Source organism: Nesoenas mayeri (assembly GCF_963082525.1).
Source record: "Nesoenas mayeri genome assembly, chromosome: 1".
Lineage (NCBI taxonomy): Eukaryota > Metazoa > Chordata > Aves > Columbiformes > Columbidae > Nesoenas > Nesoenas mayeri.
The window spans coordinates 58,909,491-58,932,001 of record NC_137541.1 but is presented as its reverse complement, the minus strand read 5'-3'; the positions used below and the strand labels follow the sequence as shown (position 1 = coordinate 58,932,001).

The following is a 22,511-nucleotide window of genomic DNA, read 5'->3' as shown; positions in this document are numbered from 1 at the left end:
GTGTCTTTGAGACACAAAAAAGTGTTAGTAGCAACAAGCTCTTTCCCGTTCTACACCTAGGCTGCTGAACTGCTAGTGCAAATTTGATTTATTTCCTTCTCATGTTTCTATGCTATATGGAAATGCATTTGCTTGCCAAGAGACATTCCACAAGTGGAAGTTCATTACATTAATGTGCAAGCCATAACTCCTTGCAAGATAAAAGCTTGAGGTGCTGATCCATCTGTTTCTCTGATTACAGCAAGAAATCCAATCAAGTTTTGTCTTGGAAGACCCTTTCTTGGTCTTCCCTTTGATTGCTTTTTTATTTTAAATGAATTTTAGTTGAGTATTCTTCAGAGATGGTGAATCTTAAACCTAGGCAGGATCACGGCCCCTGATTTCAGCCTGGTAAATCCAGTTCCATTCAATACTTCTGCCAAGGTTTAGAATGAACTGAACAGTTTGGTCTGCACATGGTTTTCTAGTCAGTGACTACTAGCACAGCTGATAGAAGGACAATTTGTAGTTGATTGTCTCAGGCAGTTTGTCAGCATAATTCTGTCAATTGCACAAACTTGAGGCCAAAAGTCACTAGCTGGAGAGGATGCTGGAGTGACTGCAGGTTATGAACACCACAACAGAACTTGGTTAGCTGATTGCCCTGACCCTACAAGTAGCAGAGAGCTCGCACAGGGTCAGTAGATTTTCTTAAATACCTTCCAGAGGTGGCTGGAGCTGATATGAGTGGTCTTGCATGGATGAGAAGCTCTTATAATACTGTGTCCTCCTCAATACCATCTTCAGCAGTAAACAAAAAACCCTGGGAAGGCTGGAATAACAGAGTTGCCACAGTGAACATCTACCCACAGCCTGTCTCACACTTTATGATAAGGGGGAATCTCGGATTTCTATTTAGGAAGGACCTAGAAAGCCCAGGAATTGTATCCCGAGACCCAGGATTTTAGCTCTGAAGCCATTTATTTCAGAGAGTTCACCATAAGAACTGAGCCATATGGATGTTGCCAGAGACAATAGTCAAGAGGATCATCAATGTTAAGCATCAAGGGATATAAATCTGTTTCACACAGTAAGGCAGTGTAGGTAACCCTCGTACCATTTCTCCTCCTCCAGCTTTGGCAGTGACAAGGAAAATGTTGGTGAGGTACACAGCTAAGGGTTTTTCTCACCAAGAAACCAAAACAAAATATTTCTAACCAAGAGTAGTATTCGATAAACAGCTTCTCATTGTATTTGACAACGTGGGTCAAACTTTTTTCTTTTTCCTCTGTAAGAAAGACAGACCACTAGTGCTGAGGGGAGAGTGCATTAGGAATTTGCTGAGGTGTTAAAGTAGCTAGACAATGCCGACTGGTGCAGTTGGGACGTTTGCTGATGTACCGTTTTCTCTCTCAATTGTCAGTATTCTGGTTTGCCTCTGTGTGGATTTGAAGCTGAATACTTTGGTGGTGAGAAGCAGCAATCCTGTTTCCCTCTGAAAAGACTTATTCCTCACTGGAATACAGGAAACTCCACATAAGAGCAAGCGGAGAAAGCATCCTTACACCTTCTTTCTAGACTTCTTGTCTCACCCTTGAGCCTATTATCAAATCTGGGCCTGATGGTCTCAGTCAACCCATCTGTTAGTGCTAAAGCCAGTCTGCCTGGCTCAGTTATTAGGATTAGGGCAAAATATCTTGTGACTTCAAGTTATAGTCTCAATTTGGTTGTCCTGGGCTCCAGTGTAAACAATAACATGCCTTGCCCTTTCCCTCTCCTCCCACTCTATCAGTTAGCAACATACTGGCACATTTCTGACCTGCAAAGGCAGCTGCACATCTTACCCACTCAGAAGCTGTGTTGCTGTTTGCTGGATAAAGCAATGCATTAATTGTAGGCTTTATTGTCTTTGCCAGTTTTACTGGTAACGCTAAGGAGAGATTATGAACTAACTTGCTGCAAAGGCTGAGAACAAACTAGTCCCTCATTTCAATTAACAGCACTTCTGTAGTGAAAGGCCAAGAATTGAGGTGAACTTGAGACACTGTTCGAAATTCCAAATTTGTACCTTGTGGTTTGACCCCAGCCAGCAACTAAGCACCACAGAGCCGCTCATTCACTCCCCACAGCAGGACTGACAGGGAGAGTTGGAAGGGTAAAAGTGTGGGCTGAGATAAAAACAGCTTAATAATTAAAAGAAAATAAAATAAATTGTAAGGAAAAGGAAAATAACAGAGAGAAATAAACCCAAGGCAGACAGGTGACACAAATGAAAACATTTGCTCACCACAAACTGACCAATGTCCAGCCAGTCCCCGAGCTGTGCTACTCCTTCCCCTACCGCAAATTCTTACTGACCATGATGTCAGGTGGAACATCCCTGTGGTCAGTTGGGGTCAGCTGTCCCACCTGTGTCCCCTCTCAACTTTCTGTGTACCTCTAGCCTACTCACTGGCAGAGGGTGAGAAGCAGAAAAGGCCTTGACTGTGTAAGCACATCTCAGCAATAACAAAAAACATCTGTGTATTATCGACACTTTTTCCAGCACAAATATAAAGCATAGCCCCATTCTAGCTACTATGAAGAAAATTAACTCTGTCCCAGCCAAAACCAGCACATACTTGCATGTCCTACATCAGATACATGGATATTGATCTTCTTAATTGAGCAGAACAAATTTAAAGGCTGAACAATTACTCTCCTGGCTTTCATTGCAGAAGACACAGGCAGTGAGAAATTAGTGATGTTTCTCTGTGGAGAAAATCTACTTTAAGATCCATATAATGGCCTATAGCTTCAGTGCCTCTGGATCAAAAAGGAACACAAACCAAAAAGGAGGTTAGGTGCTGAGTACTGTAGTGTCTAACTTACTCTTGGCCTTTGGACTGGAATCTTGAAGCATGGCTTTGGTGCCTCAGCTATATATGCAGATGAATTTCTCAGATAGATAGATGGAGCAAGTTAGGCACTTAAGTATGGGCTCCAAACCAGCTGGTGTGCTGTGGGAGAAGGGCACTACTACAGCTGAAAAAAAAAATGTTTAAAAGCCATCCCTTTCTGCAATTCCATTTCTTACTCTGTGACACAGGGTGATATGCCGGAGATACTTTTTGCTTTAAAGTTGATCTTTCATATAAGTATTTAGAAGCCAGTTCCACAGAATCACAGAATCATAGAATGTTAGGGATTGGAAAGGACCTTGAAAGATCATCTGGTCCAATTCCCCTGCTGGAGCAGGAACACTTAGATGAGGTTAAACAGGAACATGTCCAGGTGGGTTTTGAATGTCTCCAGAGTAGGAGACTCCACAACCTCCCTGGGCAGCCTGTTCCAGTGCTCTGTCACCCTCACTGAGAAGAAGTTTCTTCTCAAATTTAAGTGGAACCTCTTGTGTTCCAATTCAAACCCATCACCCCATGTCCTATCATTGTTTGTCACCGAGAAGAGCCTGGCTCCGTCCTCGTGACACTCACCCTTTACATATTCGTAAACATTAATCAGGCCACCCCTCAGTCTCCTCCAAACTAAAAAGACCCAGCTCCCTCAGCCTTTCCTCATAAGAGAGGTGCTCCACTCCCTTAATCATCTTTGTTGCCCTGCGCTGGACCCTCTCCAGCAGTTCCCTGTCCTTCTTGAACTGAGGAGACCAGAACTGGACACAATATTCCAGATGTGGTCTCACTAGGGCAGAGTAGAGGGGAAGGAGAACCTCTCTCAACCCACTAACCACCCCCCTTCTAATACACCCCAGGATGCCATTGGCCTTCCTGGCCACAAGGGCACAGTGCTGGCTCATGGTCATCCTGTTGCCCACTAGGACCCCCAGGTCCCTTTCCCCTACACTGCTCTCTAACAGGTCATTCCCCAACTTATACTGTAACCTGGGGTTGTTCCTACCCAGATGCAGGACTCTACACTTGCTCTTGTTATATTTCGTTAAATTTTTCCCCGCCCAACTCTCCAGCCTGTCCAGGTCTCTGGATGGCAGCACAGCCTTCTGGTGTGTCAGCCACTCCTCCCAGCTTGGTGAGGCTGGGGCATCCCTTCCCCTCCCTGTGCAAGCAAAGCCACTGAGCACCACAGTTGATGGTTCCACATAGACAGCACACAAAATTGACCGAGTCACTGGCCTTGGTGTTTGCTGCAAGTACTCTTCATGCAGTTTTAGACAATACAACTGGTTAATTAACAAAAAGGGTCAGGAGCCATCAGAGCAAAGACCAGAATTTAGGTTTCCCCCATCTTTCAGATGCCATTTAGGACAAAATGGATATACAAAATAATAATCAATAATATCCTTGGGAGTAAAAACAGTCCTGTACAAGGCAGTCCATCTGTACGCCATCACAGACAGTCTTCTCCAAAGCTCTTTGAGCTTCTCTCACATTGTCATTGCCATGTCACATGCACAAACTGGGGCAAAGTAGTGCAAACACAGTTATTTAAAACATCGTCTTCTTTATGGAAGCTATCGGATTAGGCTGCTGGACTTAATCCCATTTACTGTCTCTGCAGGCTGGGCTCAGAGCAGCAGGGCTGACAGGTGCTCTGTGCCATTGGGAGCGAGCGCTGCCGCCCCAGCAAGACGCTTGGCACTTGTGCAGCCATTCCCACCTCCCAGCCCTTGCTTTTATAGCAAGGACAGTATTAATAGGACCCACCGCGGGCTGTGGTCTGTGCAAATGAAGCATCTATCCTATATAGTTTGTCACGCATAAGGTGGCGTAATTATTTGCAGGAAGGGGAGCCCTGTGCCTTCACAACGAGCAAGGCTTGATTAAGTTAGCGCCTGCCTCCGACAGCTGCCGGTGTTTTGCCCTCTGTGCGTCCTGGTGGGTGAGGCACTGGTGGCACGCAGCTCCTGTGACAGGAAGAGGTGACGACCTGGACAGGTACTGCTGGCCCAGCGGGTGCGCAAAGCTGCTCATGGAACGTGGTCGATACAGCAATGGCCAAAGCATTTGTAATAACAGTGCTGCACCGCTCCAGGCCGCATTCCTCAGCAGGCCCATCGCTCCACAGCCGTGAGCCAGGCAGGTGACTAAACTCGGCACTGTCCCGAGTGGCTCCCCTGAGGCTGAGATGGTGCTTGGGGGGGGTGCTGGGACCAAGATGGCGGCAGGACCGGGCGCCTCACCCCATTGCGCGGCGAGAGCCTCAGGGAACCGGCAGGAAAGCTCGTGGGGGGTGTATTTTAAGCTTCCTTGACAGCGCAACGAATAGACACGACCCAACACGCCCCGAAGCGCCGCCTCCACGGGGCCGCCGTGCCGCCCCACTCCCTGCGGCGGCTCCGGGGCGGGGCCAACGCGGAGGCCCCGCCCCACACCGAGGAAGGGGCGGGGTCACTCCGGATCGACGCGGCTCTTCCGTAAACACCACCCAGCCCTTCCCCCGGCCTTCCCCCCTGGGAGGGCCCATTCAGCGAGGGGGAGTCCATGGAAGCGTCTTCCCTCGTCACCTCATATTTCTCGGCGGTTAGTGCTCAGACTCGGGCAGAATGAGGAGACATGGGCTGTTTCTGCGGGATAGGCGTGCGTTGACCCGAGTCCCTCGGGCTAACTCGCTGTTGACAGGCAGAAAAAGGTTACATCCTCCCCCGTCACCGGCAGAGATGGACGCGCCCAAGGGAGCCACTAATAGTCCGGGCTGGGTGTATAAATCCGCGGGGGGGCAGTTTAAAGCCCTGGCGAGCGCCGCGCGGGACGGCGAATTGGTGCTGCTGGGCTGGGGTGAGTGACCGCGGAGAGCTGGGGCAGGGCTGCAGCCGAGCTGCGCCGTCTGATGGCGGTACCGTCCGTCACAGCACACACCTGGGTGTCCGGGTACTGAGCTGCGGGATGAGTCCGGTTCGGAACTGACCCGGGAGCGCTGCTCTCCTGTGCAGCGGGGGTGGCGGGCTGGCGCTCCGCTCTGCTGCCCCGGTGGGGCTCCCGCTGCAGCAGGCGGGTTTTGCAGCTCCTGCTCTGGGTCTGTAGCGCACCCCTTGCCCCGTGTCTCCGGGGCTGCCCCCGTCCCTTAATGCCTGCTGCCCGACGGGCACAGCCGCGGAGGTCCCCCCCCTGCAGCCCCGGAGGACAAGGGCACCCCGGGGCATGCGGGGCCGGGACACTTGGAGGCGGGCAGCCGGGTTCGTCTTCCCCGGGGCTGGCAGAGAGAGGGTTCCCCCTGCTCCTCTCCTCCTCCCTTCCGCCCCCCGGCTCTGTCCTTGGAAACGCTGTTTTGTTTTGGTCGGCGAGTGCCAAACTCCTGCCTGTGCTGTTAAAAACATGGGGCTGGGGGAGGAGACAGGCAGCGAAACAGATGGAGGAAGAGGAGGAGCCGTCTCTGGCCGTGCCGCTCCCCCCTGCTGGGGGAGCCGGCGGGTGAGGGGGCGGGAGGGGCATCCCGGGCCCCCCTCAGGGCGGTGTGGCCCCTTGTCACGGACTGGGGTTGGGGGGCGCGTTGCCGAAGTGTCTGGGGTGAGGGGAGCTCCCGCGGCCGTCCCGCACACAGACCGGGAGGACGGGCTCGTCTCCCTCTTACTTGAGTATTTTTAGGCCTTCAGCCGCTGTCTAAAGGGAAGAGCTGCGGAGCTAGAGAGCTGAAGGGGATGAATGTCGGCTGCGAGCTGTCAAAAGCGGGCCATGAGGGAATTCCGCAGCTCTTAACAAAGGCTCTTTGCTGCTCCTGTGCCTCGAGTGCTGGCAAGGGGGCCGCCGGTGAAAGGGAAACTCGAGCCCAAAGGGATTCAGCCGGTGCCAGCTTCGAGATAGTAAAGACGTAAACCCAGGGGAATAAACAAAGTTGAGACGTTTATAGTGCTAAAACTGGATAGAGCACTAAGAAAATGTGTGTGCATGGAGGGTCTTATCTGAACAAAGCAGGACAGGAAAAACCTTTATTGGAGATGGTATCTGAAGGGAGAAAAAAACCCAAACAAACAACTTCCGAGCTGTATTTTTGTTTTTCCCAAAGTGCCTCATAAAGTAACTTCTAAAGGAAGCCTTTGGGAATAAAAAGTGCGTTTGTGTTCTCTGAAACCAATCTGTTCTTGTGATCTTCATCAGTTCTAAGTGAAAGATTGGGTTGGGTGGTGTGGTGACCGTATAAAAGCAAGATGCCCTTAGGCATCTACACTGTTGTATCCATTGTGTCTTTGCTAGAAAGAATAATCAAAAATGTATAAATAAAAGCAAAAACCACGATAATTTACTTCACCCTCGTGAAATTAACTAGAAACTTGGGTTTTGTAAATTTAGAAGATATTTTTAGCTTTGTCTCCCACTTAGAGATTATTCTTACAAAAGCTGCGAAATAGTGAGCAAAGGAAAGCAAACAGTGTAATGAAGCCCACTGTGAAGGTACCCAACCTAATGTAAAAGTAAATATCAGTTGTTATTAATGCAGGAAGAGTAAAGCGGGTTGTAACCACAGGCTGACCCTTTAACAGAATAGGCAGGATATTAAGCTGTGTATTGATACAGCCTAATTTCTAGTACCTAATTAGCAAATCAAAAATAAGATGGTGTTGTCTACTCAAGATGGTGACTAGAGGTCCTCCCAAGAGATCTTGGGAGGTTAGAGGGCTTCTTGAAATGTTTTTACTTGGAAATTATATTAATCTAAACTTAAAATTGCATATGAACTTGGCTGTTAGTAATTTATGAGAAGCTCTATGCTGTCTACAAAAGCATAAGGAAAAGCAGCTTTTCCAGTGTATGCTATAAAGAATGGACTAAGTAACTCAGTAGTGTATTGTTGTAACTAATTAGAAAAGCCTTTTTTTTTTTGGTTTGTACTTCACTTTGATATGCTCAATGAATGTACTTTTCTGTAAGCTTTTTAGCTGTCAGGCAGCATATTTAAAAACTCTACATGGCGTATCCGGATTCTGCTTGTGTATTCATGTATGTTTACTTTGATGTGCTTGCTGCCGTGTTTATCTTTTAAAGTCAGGGTTTAGCAATAATATTCTGAATCTGCAGAATACATCCATTCTTCCTCGCCATCCAGTTTGAGGCATCCTAGTAGGAAATGTATTTACTGTGGCAAAGGTTGCAGTGTTTTTTCAGTGTGTCATCTCCTCGTGCATTGTTGAAACTTATTATTTCAATTAAGTCTCCTGAAGCACTCCACTGGCAACTTGATCTGTATGTGTGCATGTATTGTAGGAACAGGTATGGTCTCAGTACATCAATATGTTGTGAGTCTTTTTGAAATGCAAGCATTTGTTGCCAAAAGACCCTTTGCTGGGGCCAGTATGTAGGCTTAATGTATATAAATTTTAATTGGCCTTGGGAATCAAGACTGGGGTAGAAAATGGCAATGCTGAATTGCTTCCGTTGCTGGTTTAGTACTTGCTGTCAGGAGTACCTTGCAAATCTGAATATTTACAAATTTGAATATTATTAGAGTTATTGTACTGACAGTTAAGAGGAATTTTGTTTTTTCAATGGTCATTTAATTTCATCTGTGTTCTTAACACCTAGACTGAAGCAGTAGGCACATCTTGAAGTGCTCTTACTAAGCAAGTGACTTACGAGACCGTTTGGGCCAGTACACTACTAACAACGCTAATCAAATCTTTCGATGGACCACGTGGAACATTAACCTTTTGGAGGTTAGTTACTTGTATATGAATGAGTTTTATACACGATTAAAGCCTGGAAATAGTGTGCTGATGCTGATCCAGAAACAATGTGGGAGAGTAATAGAAGCTTTGCAGGCTCTGTAGGGTTACTGTGGTTAAGTGAGTGGTTCTGCATCAAGAACCTGGAATGTGTTCTACAGGTAGGTTACTCACCACAACTAGTTTCTAGTCAGTGCTAACTTTTAGATTTGTAACACATCTGAACTGAAGAAATAACTTTAATCTCTTGTGTAACATTAGTGACTCATTTCTAATTGTAACTTAGGCAAATACAATTTCAAAGTCAAAAATATCTCAGCCTTTTGGTGTTCTATGTTCTCTTGCAACTGTCCTGTTTTGTCAGTACTATTTTAAATATCTGCTTGTTTTCAGTAGCATGTTAGAAATGATAAAATTGCCTTTCTAATAAAAGATGTTAAGGATCACAACTAACACTGTAAGTCTTGAACCCATGACCTCTATATCCTGATCAAAAGTCTATTCTTACTGGCTTTTCCAGTAAGGTAATAAACTGTGCTGTGTTCTTGCTGAAGTGATTAATTCTTTTCACCAAAAAATAAAAAGCATAAAACATTACATAAGGTACTTGAATGCATCCTCTTTCCTCTTGGGAGAGGAGGAGTGGTAAACATACACTTAAATGTTAATCACCCCAATTAACAGGGGAGTACTCATCAGTTAAGTACCTCATGAAGTTATAAAGGTCTATTCAGGACAAGCTGGTACTCAAAAAATGGAACACTCTAGGCTTTAACTAGGTGCCAGCATTAAAGAAGTCTTCATTCTTACTCTTTTTGTCTACCTCTTGACCCAACAATATGTTCATTCATGTAAATGCACACAAAGATTATCCTTTTGCTGCCCAAAGTGGTTTTTCCCAAGTTCACCTGTTGCGAAGTGTGATATTCTTTGCCTTGCTAAAGTTTTAGCAATTTAGTTATAAATGGAGTCATGTTACTTAAATTTGCTGATGGACGGCATTGTTGGCTGTGTCTCTTCAAGAAGTCTACTACAGAATGCTTCAAGGCCCTAGTCAATGATGGACAGCTACTTTTGGTATCTGGGCCAAATTCCTTTGGTAGTAATTGTGGCTGACTTCCAGTTTCTCATTTTAATATGGTTATGAACACATTTTTCACTTCCCGTCGTATAACTATTAATCATCTCTATCGCACTGTGCAGCTGTCCAAATTCTCTGCAGTTGCAGATTATCTGCCTGGGAGGCAGTTTCTTTATGTAGACAGAAGCACTAAGAAGCATGACACTTCTCAGTGTTAAATGTCATGTATGCTGAATATAATGTCAGAGGCTCAGAGTTACTGTTTGACTTAAAACAGAAAGCCCATCCACCCTCACCTCTGGGAGGAGTATTTCTGGGGTCTATGCCATTGTTGATCTGATTCTGAGCAAAGACCCACCTAAAGCAACAGGCCAGGCTTCTAGCTGCACCTTGTCAGGAAATGTATTTTGAATTATTTACCTACTTTCCCCCAGCAACTTCTGTGTTTGCTTCAGAGTTGTTACACTCAGTGCAGTCCATTTGTGGAAGGAAGCTAATTGCTAAACAGCACTTGGTGAGGTCATGTGGGGGATGGTAACACCATGAGGTGCCTTTATGGATGTTGAGTGCTTCCAAAATTCTGACGAGCAACTTCAGAGGTTACTATGGGTAGTCTAATTTTGGGTTTTTTTAGGCTGTCTCTAGCATAACCATTAAGGTATGAAACAGCAGAAAGGAAAAAAAAAAGTTCTTGCAGAATCAGAAAGTTACTAACAAACTATGTCTGTTCTGCATGTGAAGCCGGATCCTTTCTATAACACTTTTTGAAGAAAGGCAACTTCATTCACAATATAATGATCAGTATCTGACTTTGGAGAAACAAACAAACAAAATTAGTAAATGCTGGTTTTATGGTATATTTATCTTTCCAGGTCTTGTTTACTGTAGCAGACAAATTGAATCAGAATGCCTCTCAATGATGACCAGCACAGTGATTCAGATTCTTCACGCCTCTCTGAAAGCACAGCTTCTTCCAGCGACTCTGAGTATTCAAGACAGAGCTTTAACAGTGATTCTTCAAGCAAACCCAGTTCCCCAGCGTGTAAGCCTATTTCAACCTTACCTGCGTTGTGTGTAGACAGATACGGCTAACTTATCTCATTTCTCTTTGCTGTCATGGGTAGAACCCGGGATTCTGAATCTCTGTTTAAGAGTATTAAGAGAAAGGCATGACTTTCTCTCTGAGAAGCAGCGCATCTCCTTGTGTGTGGAACACCACCAGCAGCTGTATCCGTGAGGGTCTCCCTGTGCACACCTTCCCATCGGAAAGTGTAAGAAAAGTGTGCCACCATGGACATCCTGATCTTGAGCTAGTCCTGATGTTGGTAGCAGTCTACCACTCAACCAGACCTGGCTTTGTGCAAAGGGTGGGTTTCTTCTGTTTGCTCCATACACTTTAGAATTAAATCTGTAAGTTACAGATTTATACTATTACATGAAGTTACCTGACATTAATCTCAAATTCACTTTTTTTCTTGTATAAAAATTAGGATCAAACAGAAAAAAAACATTTGCACAAAGAAGGTATTTTGAGCAATGATCAATAAAACCTTGGCTAAGATGTGCTTCATGTTCATGTGTGTAAGCATTGTCAGACCCTGTGTACTTTTTAGTGTCTATATAAGTGAAATCTTGCATTAAAACAAATCTGTTAGTGGAGCTTCAATTGGCAGCTGGCTCTTTATGGACAGTTTTCAAAGGCTTAATTACAGACACTAAGTTAAATAACAGAATTTTGGGGTTTAGAAACTTGGGGAATTTCTTCTTGCTTTCCAGTGTAGTGTGTGTGTGTATATATATATATTTTGTTTTTTTAAAGAGAGTGTAACTTATGATCTATCTGCTATGGAACATACATTGAGGGTTCTCAAGTTAGTAACTTCAGAACCTTCTCTACAGGCAATAAAACCACATGTAGCCATTACATGCTCAGAATTATGGTCATCTGGTATCTGTTACTGCCTGTGCTCTTGGTCCAGTGGATTTTACAGAACAGTCAGTAGGAAATCTGTGGAATGCGAGATTCTCTTTTAGAGGAAAAAAGATATCTTGGTTAAAATGCAGAAATATGAAATTGCTTTTCAAAGTGTTACGAGGCTTGTGTGGTATTACCCACACACACCCCCCCCGATAAGATGGGAGTTTCCTGAGTTCGTGTTTTGAGAAGATATAAAGACCTGGTAATCCTAGGTTGTTTCTTTTAGAATACTAGAGTCCAATTAGCAAACAGTAAAATTTCTGAATTTTAATATTTTAAAATTGCACTTACCAATCATAGATATTTGCCTTGAATGGATTTTGTTTGTTCCTGCAGCAAGCCCTCCCAAGATTATTACATTTGATGAACTGATGGCAGCTGCAAGAAATTTGTCAGACTTGACTCTAGCTCATGAAATTGCTGTAAATGCAAATTTTTGCATAAAACATGAAGCCTTCCCGCAGAACAGGTAAGAGCCTGAATTTTAAAACAAACAAACGAACAAAAAAACAGCACTGGGGTTGGGAAGAGAGGAGAAATGAATGGAGCAGCAAATTAAAACAAACAACAAAAAACCCTGAGTGAAAACACCTTGAAAGGCAACAGATTTTTATCCTGCACCTCCAGCAGTCACTGTCACAGCTGTCTTGCTTGGAACAGGTGTTGCAGTCCAGCTGAGTTGTTATAACATCTTGGAGCATATTGCTCTGTCTTAAATGTCATGTGGAAGACAAAAGGCTAATGCAATATGAATGACTGAGGTGAAGGTGAGTATTGGTCTGTTGTGTTCAGTTCCAAGCCGAGGAGCTGGTGGCCTTCTGCACAGTTGTTGTGTAGTAGCTCATTGGTGCCATAGTGATAAGACAGAGCTTATCATGAACATAGTTCTAATATTAGCCTCAGAAGAGATGCAAAAACACCTGGGGAAACAGAGGAAGTGAGAAGTAACTTCCCTCATATAGGTAGCTAAAATGTTCTTGCTTATAGACATGTGCAACTTAAAAGTAACCCTGGTCTTTACTTTAAGAAAATTTACATGAAGGAAACAAACAGGTTTTAATTGCATGAGTCCCTTAACTGATAACTGATTATATGACAGAACAGTTTTTGAGGAAGCCTAGTACATAACATACTAGGTTAGGATAACGAATACAAATTTGACAAGGAAAAGGGAAAGGTAATATCTCTACCTACATCTGAATTACCAGCACCACTTTATAAAATACAGGTGTCTTAGGAAAGGTTTGCCAGTCTAGACCATGTTTTGGCAGCTGACAATCCACAGCCCAAGAAAGATACGGTTGCAGGGCATAATAGTGGGGTGTTGTGTGTTTCCCAACAAGTGATTAGGCAAATCCAAAACACTTGTCACTGAGGATGAAAGGTAGTTGGGAGTCTTTTCTGTATCTAATTTGACTTCTTCCACAGCCTTGCAGGCACAGTGAAACGAATTGTACACAAGGCATTTTGGGATCATTTGGAATCAGAACTGAATGAAGATCCTCCAGAATATGAGCATGCTATCAAGCTCTTTGAGGAAATCAAGGAGGTAACATTCCTCCACCCACTATCCCCAGTACTGTTTTGTCAGCTTAGGTTTGAGAGTCTCTTACTTTACTGAAGGATCTGCTCACTCCATCAAGACAACACCTTCAAGTGCTTTCCTTTGAGATGGAACTATAATTACTCAGAACTGCAGTAGTTTTCTATTTATAGTATATTTGTATTAACCAGTAATATGGCCATGCATACACGGTGCCATATCCACACAGCTTTCATTGCATGATGGTTAGTTGCAAGTCAGCTCTTCTCTCAGAGCTTCACATCTCTATCAGCCTCTTTCCAGCAACACACTGTGTGAGCTTAGGGCATGAACTGGAGCATAAACATGACTGCACCTGCCCAAACAGACTTTGTTTACAATCACCGCATAGAGGAACATACACACCTTAAATCCTGGCACAATACTAAGTCTTTCAAAGTTTTAAGTTAGTAAATGTTTGTTTTATGGGACAGCCTCCCAGTTTTTGAAAGCGTCTCATTGTTAACCTGCTTTCCGGTTTACTGGCTTTGAGCGTTTTTCAGAACTGTACTGTGATCCTTTTAACAGTCCTTTTTTCCTGCTACCTTAGATAATGTTCAGTCTTAATGTGTCTTGTAGTCAGTCAGCTAAATACACTTGGCACATCAATATTAAAAATCTTACTTCAGTGTGTTTACTAAATGGTTTGGGTTTTATTGATAAGATTTTTTTTTTGTCCCCTTACTTTAGATTCTTCTTTCTTTCCTGACTCCTGGAGCAAACAGGATTAAAAATCAAATTTGTGAAGTTCTAGATACAGATCTTATACGACAGCAGGCAGAACATAATGCTGTTGATATTCATGGGCTAGCTAACTATATCATCAACACTATGGGAAAGTTGTGTGCTCCAATAAGAGACAACGATATAAAACAGTTAAAAGCAACTGACAATATCGTAGAGTTACTGAGGTTGGTATTCAGGTTTTGGTGTGGGTTTTTTTGTGGTGTTGTTTTTTGTTGTTGTTGTTGCTTGTTTGGGTGGTTTTGGCTGTTCTTTCTTTTTGAGGAAAAACCTCTTCTCTGAAAGAATACAGGGCAATGGAATATGGTGGTAAAGTCTTAAAATGACACAATTTAAGCCTTCTTTACATAACACCTGTTTTCAAATTGTAGACCTTATTTTTATACAGAAGCATTAATGGGGAGGAGCTATGACCAGAATATTATATGTATCTTTTTAACAAAGTAGGTAGAATGCCTAGATCAAACACTACCAGTTCTGAATATCTAAGCCACTAAACAACAATAGAAGTACTTTTGCAATAATTTGTGTTTCAGAGACTGTTTTTTCAGTCTTGTTTATCCATACAAAATTTAAGTAGCGCATTTTTAATGTTCCTTCTTGAACTGTGTATTGTATACTTCTCTAGGAGGCCAGACTTTGCATTTAAAATCTCTTTACTGAAGATCTTATGTCTTGAACTTGAGTAAAACACTTGTATAAAAAGGCAGAAAACAGTTTACTATTTCTTAGGTACACTGAAATATTAAGAGCAAATGTTAGTTGTTGTTCTACTGTTTTATTGCAACTTGGATCATATACAGGGACTAAAGCAACTGGGCAGAAGGATTGTTTCTCTTGGTGCAATTAGGGTGACTAAAAAGCTAATCTGTTCATTGAGTCTGAAATCTACCAATTGATATAGTTCTCAAACACTTTTCTGTTACAGGGTTGTAGCATTTAGGGATGCTAAATACTTGTCGTCTTTAACTGACACCAAGCCTTAAACGCAACAATCCTTCAAGTGTTCTGGAAGATAGGTAGCAAACCTCTTAACACTGAAATATCAATGAAGGCATTAACTTCTCCCAGAACTGAAATTAAAGTGCCAATGTAGGTGTAACTTGCATGTGCTGGTTAAAATCAATATACTATTCTAATTGTCAAATTTTGAACTTCTTCTTTCAGACAAATATTCCATGTTTTGGACCTAATGAAAGTGGATATGGCTAATTACAGAATTCAAAACCTTAGGCCATACCTTCAGCGTAATTTGGTGGACTACGAAAGAACAAAATTCCAGGAAATTCTTGAAGAAACACCAAGTAGGTATCATGCTATATTTAACCTGAACCTTTGTTTTAAAAGAGGACTATTTAAAGATATCCTATAAAATCTATCAATTGCAAGAAAAATTCAATTTTTTGTTTGGATCTAACTAATGAAAAAATTCTTTGATAAACAAGCTACTGATGGGCAATTGCTTGACTTGTTATAAAGTGTATTTATTTGTAATCTGGGGTGATTTCAGAAAAATTTGTATTTGCCGAATCAGTTGTTGTCAGAAAACCAGGCAATGGTTTTTACTATCTGGAGGCAGAAGCTCTACATACAAAAAAAGATAACGTCTCTGCTTTCAGTATGCAAGTCTGTTGCTAGTCTGAAGTATGCATGTAAAACCAATTAGTGTGCCTGAAACTTTAAAGGGATGGGATGATTATTTTAAATAAAAGGCAGGCTCTGAGGAAAACTTCTTAGGTGATGCGAAGTCGACTTTACACAAAACCTGTAAGAGGGAGTCATGTGGCCAAACAGTCTTCAGGAAAGCGTATTTTCCAAGAAAAAGAAAACTTACTAACATTTGGAGGAGGGACTTCTAAAATGGGAACCTTGAGCCACTGATACAGCCTACTGTGTTTATATATGTAGCCTGGGAAATAACTCTTTAAAAGCGTTTTATTTGCTGTTAATACAGTTTATCTCTCTTCAGCACTGCTCTCCAGTCCTAAGCCCCAACTCTTAAGTGGCCTCTCTGAAAAAGGGAAGAAATGCTTTTGGAACTTGGTCTTGGAGGCTTTTTTAACCCAGAAATCTTGGCTGAAGTCTAACAATTTGTTGTTGGGCCTGTACAAGCTAGAATAAATTCAGTTGTCCAGTAGAAGATGATCAGTGAAGAAAAGTGAGGGAGAGAATGTACATGTGTGGGGACTTGGCTGTCCATTGTGTTTTGTCTTCAGAAGTTCTTGTTAATGTGCACAACCTTTTTCCTCAAGCTACTGCTTATTTTGATGAAAGCATGTAGTAAATCTGTGCTGATTTGTAATGCTTAGATGCCCTGGATCTCACAACAGAATGGATAAAGGAATCCATAGAAGATGAGTTGTCATCTGTTTCTGATGAATCTTCATCATCCCCTGGTGCTGATAGTAGTTCTAAACCAATTATTAGTCCTACACTGGTGCTAAACAATGGCTACTTGAAACTGTTACAATGGGATTATCACAAAACATTTCCAGAGGTAAGAAATATATTTGTGTCAGATTTCTAGCTGTATGAAAACATTGGTGTAGTATAACATAATACTATTGCTATTGATGGCAACAGGTGAAGTAATTCTCAAATTTTGGAATAGTAAATTTGGAATTTTGAGAGTATATTCTACTCTAGTTTCTGAAGTATGAGATGGCAAGTCAACTATAAAAGAACAAGGTGAAGGTTGTTTTGCCTCTGTCGAAGCATAGCTCACCAGCTCCACCCTGAGAGCAGTCTTGGCCGTGCTCAAAGGCTGGGCTTCATACAGAAAGCCAACTGTTGTCAGTACCTTTGAGAGAACTGCCCATAGCATCCCACTTTCCGAACAGCAGCAGGATTGGTGGGATCACTCTTGCTTTGGAAGAGAACTGGAAAGGGTGAATAAGTTATTGCTTCAAGAATCAGTGTTCAGTTTTTCCTTCCAGCTCCTGATTACTGACGTCGTCAATATTCTGTAAAGCCATTTTGAAATTGGCAATCAGTCAGGGCTAAAATTAGCATCTGCAGTGAGCGCCTTAGCTGTACTTAGGGTGGCTTGGCAGAGAATTTGCTAAATGCATGGGGATAGTCTTAGTGCTCTCCGTCAGTGGATGGAAGGGAGACTACCTTATTCTTACCTTTCCTTCAAACAGTTTGGAGTAAGAGCTACAAACAGGTTTTTCTAACCTAAAGTAAATCCCACAGCAAGATGTAGCTGGAGTGACTACTTGCATTCTTGGTATGATCAACTGGCTTTTTGCCTGTAGAAGGTTATGTATCACTTGCAGAACCTGCTCTGGCTGTTGTCATGCGCAGTTGTTCATTTCTGTTCATCAGTTACAGATTATGGTGTTTTTCAAAGGACAGCTGAATCTAGAAGACTATTCTGTCTGTGAACACTCTCGTGCTCAAGGTTTTTGGATCCCCTGAGCATTCCACATTAGGGGCTAAGCCATTGATCATATATTTGTCAGCAGGAATGAGGAATAAGATGCAATGTCCTCAGTTTACTCTGCACTTAAGGCATTACCTTTCTTCCCACCACAGGGTTACTTCTGGTACTCTTACATAATGCAATTTTGTGCAATACTACATACTCTGGGTGTGTCATCTGCTGTCTCTTATGACTTTGCATATTTGTGATTAAAAATAGTAATGCTTCATGACTACATCTTATACCTGTTGTTTTCCCTGGCTCTTGCCCTCTGTATTCCTAAATTAGTATAATTGTTTCAATTCTAGACTCTAATAACAGATGAAGTTCGTCTTCAGGAGTTGAGAGAGAAGCTCAATCAGTTAAAAATCATAGCTTGTGTTTGTCTCATAACAAACAATATGGTGGGTGCAGCAATTGTAGACGTGCCTGATTTTGCTGAGCAGCTGAAAAGGATCTCTGTTCCTCTTCTTGAAGGCATGAGCAAGAAGTAAGGCGCTTTTTTCTTTTGATATTTTTTTTTTTAACAGGAAATACTAGGTGGATCTGAAAACCCTTGGAAAACAATTAAAATGTAATAGCCAGTGCTTCTTAATAATAGGAAGACACAAAATTTTAATAATCTATATCTATATTCTCTTTACAATGTAAGTCCACTGTATGTTAGGCACATGTTTTCAATGTTACCTTTTAATTAAATCTTCATGTTAGTCTAAAGGATTTGGAGCCTAGTAGTAAAGTTCATTCCTATGCTCCTAATACTGGAGACACTATGGCAATACATTCACCAAATTGTCTTGCAGGTAGCTTCAGACTTCTTTTAAGTAGCTTAAGCTGTTTGGCTGCCTATTTCTGCTGTCATCCAAAAGTGTCTCGTAAGAGTTTTCCACTCTTTTTCTCATACAATGCCATGCATATGTGACCCAGGAAAACACCTAAGCATAAGGGCAAAATGAACTGGTGTCACTGCTGCACACTTGAAGTGGATTTTTTTCTTGTTCTTTTTTTGTTTGTTTGTTTGAATCACAATTAGGTCTTAATTTTTATTTTCTGCAGGGAGATTTGTCCTGTGTCTCTAGATGTACATAAATCTGCAAACTATAGCTTTTCTAAATTATCTCATTGCAGAGTGCAGGTTGAAAATAAAACGGAAAGGAGACAAGTGAGGTCACCTTACAGCCTGTGCTACAGAAGCTGCAAAACTCAATGCCTTTCTACTCCTTTCTTCCAGAACTTTTGATTTGAAGGAGGCTCTGAATGCTATTGGTGTCCAGATTTGCAGCAAAGTGAACAGGTCTCTAACTGAAAGAGGTCTTCCCACTCTTAATGCAGAAATGCAGAGTAATTTGATGGGTCAAATTGGTCATATTGCTGAGGAGGATAATCCCATCAGTTCCTTGATTGGTAAGATAATACGTAATTGTCTTACTGTATGTATCTGTATAGAAACGTATTCCTAGCAAGCTTAATAATTATTTTTAAAAACACCTTATTGCAGTAAAATACTGAGTCAACTAGGAGTAAGGAAACGTTCAGCTATGGTGTTCTTGGTATGCTGCAGAACATGGTTAGTCACAGCTAGAAATAATTTTTAAAGTGTCTGTACAAACAAATCTAGAGATGCTAGTATTTTGGAGGATTTAGAAAAACAAGTGCTCTTCAATCTCCTTCCTAACAGTTCTGCATTTAACCTAGTTTTTTTTTTTTCTTTGAGTCTACTTCATATCAGGTAACATGACTTATTGCAACAAGTCAAAGTTGTGTCAACCTTGCAGGAGCAAACCTTAAGAAGCTTTCAGTATTGCTTCCCACTGCAACATGAGCTTGGGAAAGACATGTTACCTACATTAATGGATTTTTTTTTTTGCTGTGCTGATGTGCAGGGTGCTTATAAAGCAAGTATGGCTTCATCTTGGGTTTACATTTGTTCTGAGCCTGCTTTATATTCCATTTCAGACAAACGAATCCAGTTCTTCATGAGAAGTGTGCTTGCTCTTCCAAGTTTTCAGAAGTGCATGCCCACTGTGCCAGGAGGCCTTTCTGTGATTCAGACAGAGATGGAGTTGATTGGATCTCAGTATGCCAGCATTGTAAACTTCAATAAACAAGTGTATGGACCATTCTATGCAAACATACTTAGAAAACTCCTTTTTCCTGAGGCACCAATGGGGAAAGCAGAAACAGAAACACCTACCAATTAAAAGATAGGACCTACTTCTATACCTTTTTTTTTTTTTTTTTACTTTCCAAGACAGTGATTTGGCTTCCCAATTAAGAACAGCCCACTTCAGTGACTATTAATGAGATCTTGTAAACTGTATGCAGAAAGTTTCTGAAATTCACTGGGAAGAAGTCCATTTCAAGGATGTGTATTTTAATAGACTAAATGTTTAATGGATTGTGTCACTTGAAATAGCCAGTGAATTACTAGTTTAAGTCAAGCATTTATTATGATTTGCAGCAGGAAAGAGCTGGCTGTTTTGCCACCATTAAAACATAATGTAATTTTTCAACTTAAATATATTTACATATAGCAATGCAATTATGAAATGACAAAACTATTATAGATAAAACATACTATGCTTACATTGTATTTTTGTAGAGCAATATCTAATAAAACAATTGTTTCTGAGAAGAATTTGAAGTGAAAAAGTACAAGCATAACTGCTTTTGTAAACAAAACCAGGTTCATACTAGGCCAAGTTCTGGTATTGCAGGAGCCCAAAATTAGGCTCTGTTATACATTAAGGAATGTCAGTATTAGAAGCTGTTTGGAGTATAGCAGTTAAAGAAGCAGCATTCACCACTTAAAGTAGGAATCATTCAGAACTTCTCAACTGTAATTGAAATTAATGATAAACACATAAGAAACGTGATGGGGGGGGTGGATAAAAATTATGTATATAATGTTTATAAGCGTTTTGTTTAGCCAGTGGAGGTCATACTGATCTTAAATCTAATCTCTAATATGTGTATGTAGTGATCTTTGATCTTAATGGGTATTAAGTATTTTTAAGTTGGGTCTTTCTGACCTGTATTCCCAAAAACACTTAAGAATGACTTTACAGGCCACAGAGCAACTTCCCCTTCTATATTCTGTTGGATGAGGGTATAAGTTTTTCAAAATGTATTCTTTGGTCTGAAAGCCAGAACCCAAATTGTTAGTCATTCTTGCAAATGTAATTAGATTCACTTTCAAGGAGTCTTTGATAAATATTGTGTTTTTTCTTCAAAATATCTTCAGATTGCTTTGGAATAGGTCCCAATACTTAATTCCCATTTAAGACAACAGGAATCTTGCATACAGAAAATCCACAGATTTGAAATTGAGAAACGTGGAAGTAAACTTCTGTAAGTTTACACAGGCTTTATTTTGCATGTTTCAGATTACTGGGAATAGATACTGCTGGAATAAATATTATAGACATTCTTGTCTATGAAATTGAATTATAATTTACTTGAAAATGATCTTTTAATATATTACCATATAATAGTCCTTTTAAAGCATCATATATATTAAAAAACTCCATGTGGTACAAGTTATATAGCTTAGTTTAATATTTTCTATTACAGTCTATTTTTTATGAAGAGACAAAAAAAATTGCCCGTAAAAGCTTAATGTGTGACACAAATTGTGTATGTACATTACTATGTCTATCTTAAAGGTCTAAAAAAATGGGCATTATTAGCACTGTGGTTTTGTAGTCCATTTTTACAGAATTGTGTATTCTTTTTAGTAAGGGAAATGACTTCTAGTCAGTTGTGACTTGTCACATGTATGTGATAAGAAACTTTCTTCCAAATGCCTTTTTAGAAAATTTCTCTAGTGTACTTCTGCTCTTTTGTGACAACATTGCACAAAATGGAGATGAATACGTATTTTAAAGGGAACTGCTTCCTGAAGCCTGAAATACCTGAGAGAAAGGAACTCTTAGAATATAGCAATTGTGCCACTAGGTAGAACAGGCTTGCTCAGATGAATATGAAATTTTGATGTGCAATTCAAAATCATCAAGAGAAGAATGCATTTCAAAAGCAATTATGAGGAATTAAATCTTAGTGATTTGCTACATCTTTAAAAATACCTAAACTATTTTGAGCTTCAGCCAAAAGAGTTTTATGAACATTTGAAGATGATTTATAACATGATTATGAACTTTTTATCATGATACTTTATATGCATTTTATTGTAAAAATAAATATTGAACTATATAGATCTCTAGTGTACTGGGGAAACTGTCATACTAGTTTTTACCAGTAAATACTCAAAAAATGAGGATTCATTGGGTTTTTTTGGTGATTAAGGTGACTTGCAAAGGGCATTTTATAGCATGGCCTATGTTTCAAGTGATTAATGTATCTTAATTTTTATTTAATGTTTCAAACATGGACGCTGCATCTGTTTAATGTCGTGTGTTGCATGCTGTTTATGCTGCTGTGGTTGAAACGCACTTGCCTCTACTCTGAAGTTGTCCTTGTGAAACAAGATGCCATTCTGTAGCAGCTTTCTTTGTTGAAATATGAATATTTGAGGTTTTGTATGCGTTATATCTTGTTTGTGATACCAGTGGTGGTAAAAAGTCATTTATGCAAATTGTTAAATGTAATGGATTGTTAAATGCTGAAGATAAATGACTGCACTAATAATATGTTGTGACTCTCTTTCTGTAACTTCTCAGTTGCAGCTGGAGTGTAGTGGGCTGGATTTTAATCCAGTTGCACAAATAACATTCAAAACACTCACTTCAATCAGACCCCTTGAAAGGCTGTATTGTGTGGGTTTGTGTAGCAAGGTTTTGGTAGTTGGTGGGTGGAAAAACCGCTGCACAACAGCAGCTGGGAGTGAGGAGTGAGAATATGTGAGAGCAAAAACTCTGCAGATGCCAAGGTCAGAGAAGGAGAAGCTGCTCCAGGCACCAGAGCAGAGATTCCCCTGCAGCCCGTGGTGCAGCCCATGGTGAGGCCGCTGTCCCCTGCAGCCCATGGAGGTCCATGGTGGAGCAGAGATCCACCTGCAGTCTGGGGAGGACCCCACACCAGAGCAGGTGGAGGCCTGAAGGAGGCTGTGACCCCATAGGAAGCCCATCCTGGAGCAGGCTCTTGGCAGCACCT

General features: G+C 41.4%; 1 protein-coding gene across 5 annotated transcripts; it reads left to right on the top strand.

Annotated features, from left to right (window-relative positions):
* Positions 1 to 5,436: 5,436 nt before the first annotated feature.
* TCP11L2 (t-complex 11 like 2) lies at positions 5,437 to 22,048 on the top strand. 5 transcript variants are annotated; one of them, XM_080343705.1, is made up of 11 exons: positions 5,437 to 5,456; positions 8,451 to 8,581; positions 10,544 to 10,713; positions 11,986 to 12,118; positions 13,078 to 13,198; positions 13,922 to 14,142; positions 15,143 to 15,279; positions 16,285 to 16,472; positions 17,708 to 17,889; positions 18,631 to 18,803; positions 19,356 to 22,048. In XM_080343705.1, exons 3-11 carry the CDS (start codon positions 10,578 to 10,580, stop codon positions 19,598 to 19,600), a joined length of 1,536 nt encoding a protein of 511 aa, XP_080199831.1. In that variant the 5' UTR covers positions 5,437 to 5,456; positions 8,451 to 8,581; positions 10,544 to 10,577; the 3' UTR covers positions 19,601 to 22,048. The 5 variants fall into 5 exon arrangements, with proteins under 5 accessions (XP_080199831.1, XP_080199830.1, XP_080199834.1 ...); XM_080343704.1 differs by lacking the exon at positions 5,437 to 5,456 and adding an exon at positions 5,648 to 5,711; XM_080343708.1 differs by lacking the exons at positions 5,437 to 5,456; positions 17,708 to 17,889; positions 19,356 to 22,048 and adding an exon at positions 5,648 to 5,711 and having other exon boundaries at positions 18,631 to 18,764.
* Positions 22,049 to 22,511: the final 463 nt, after the last annotated feature.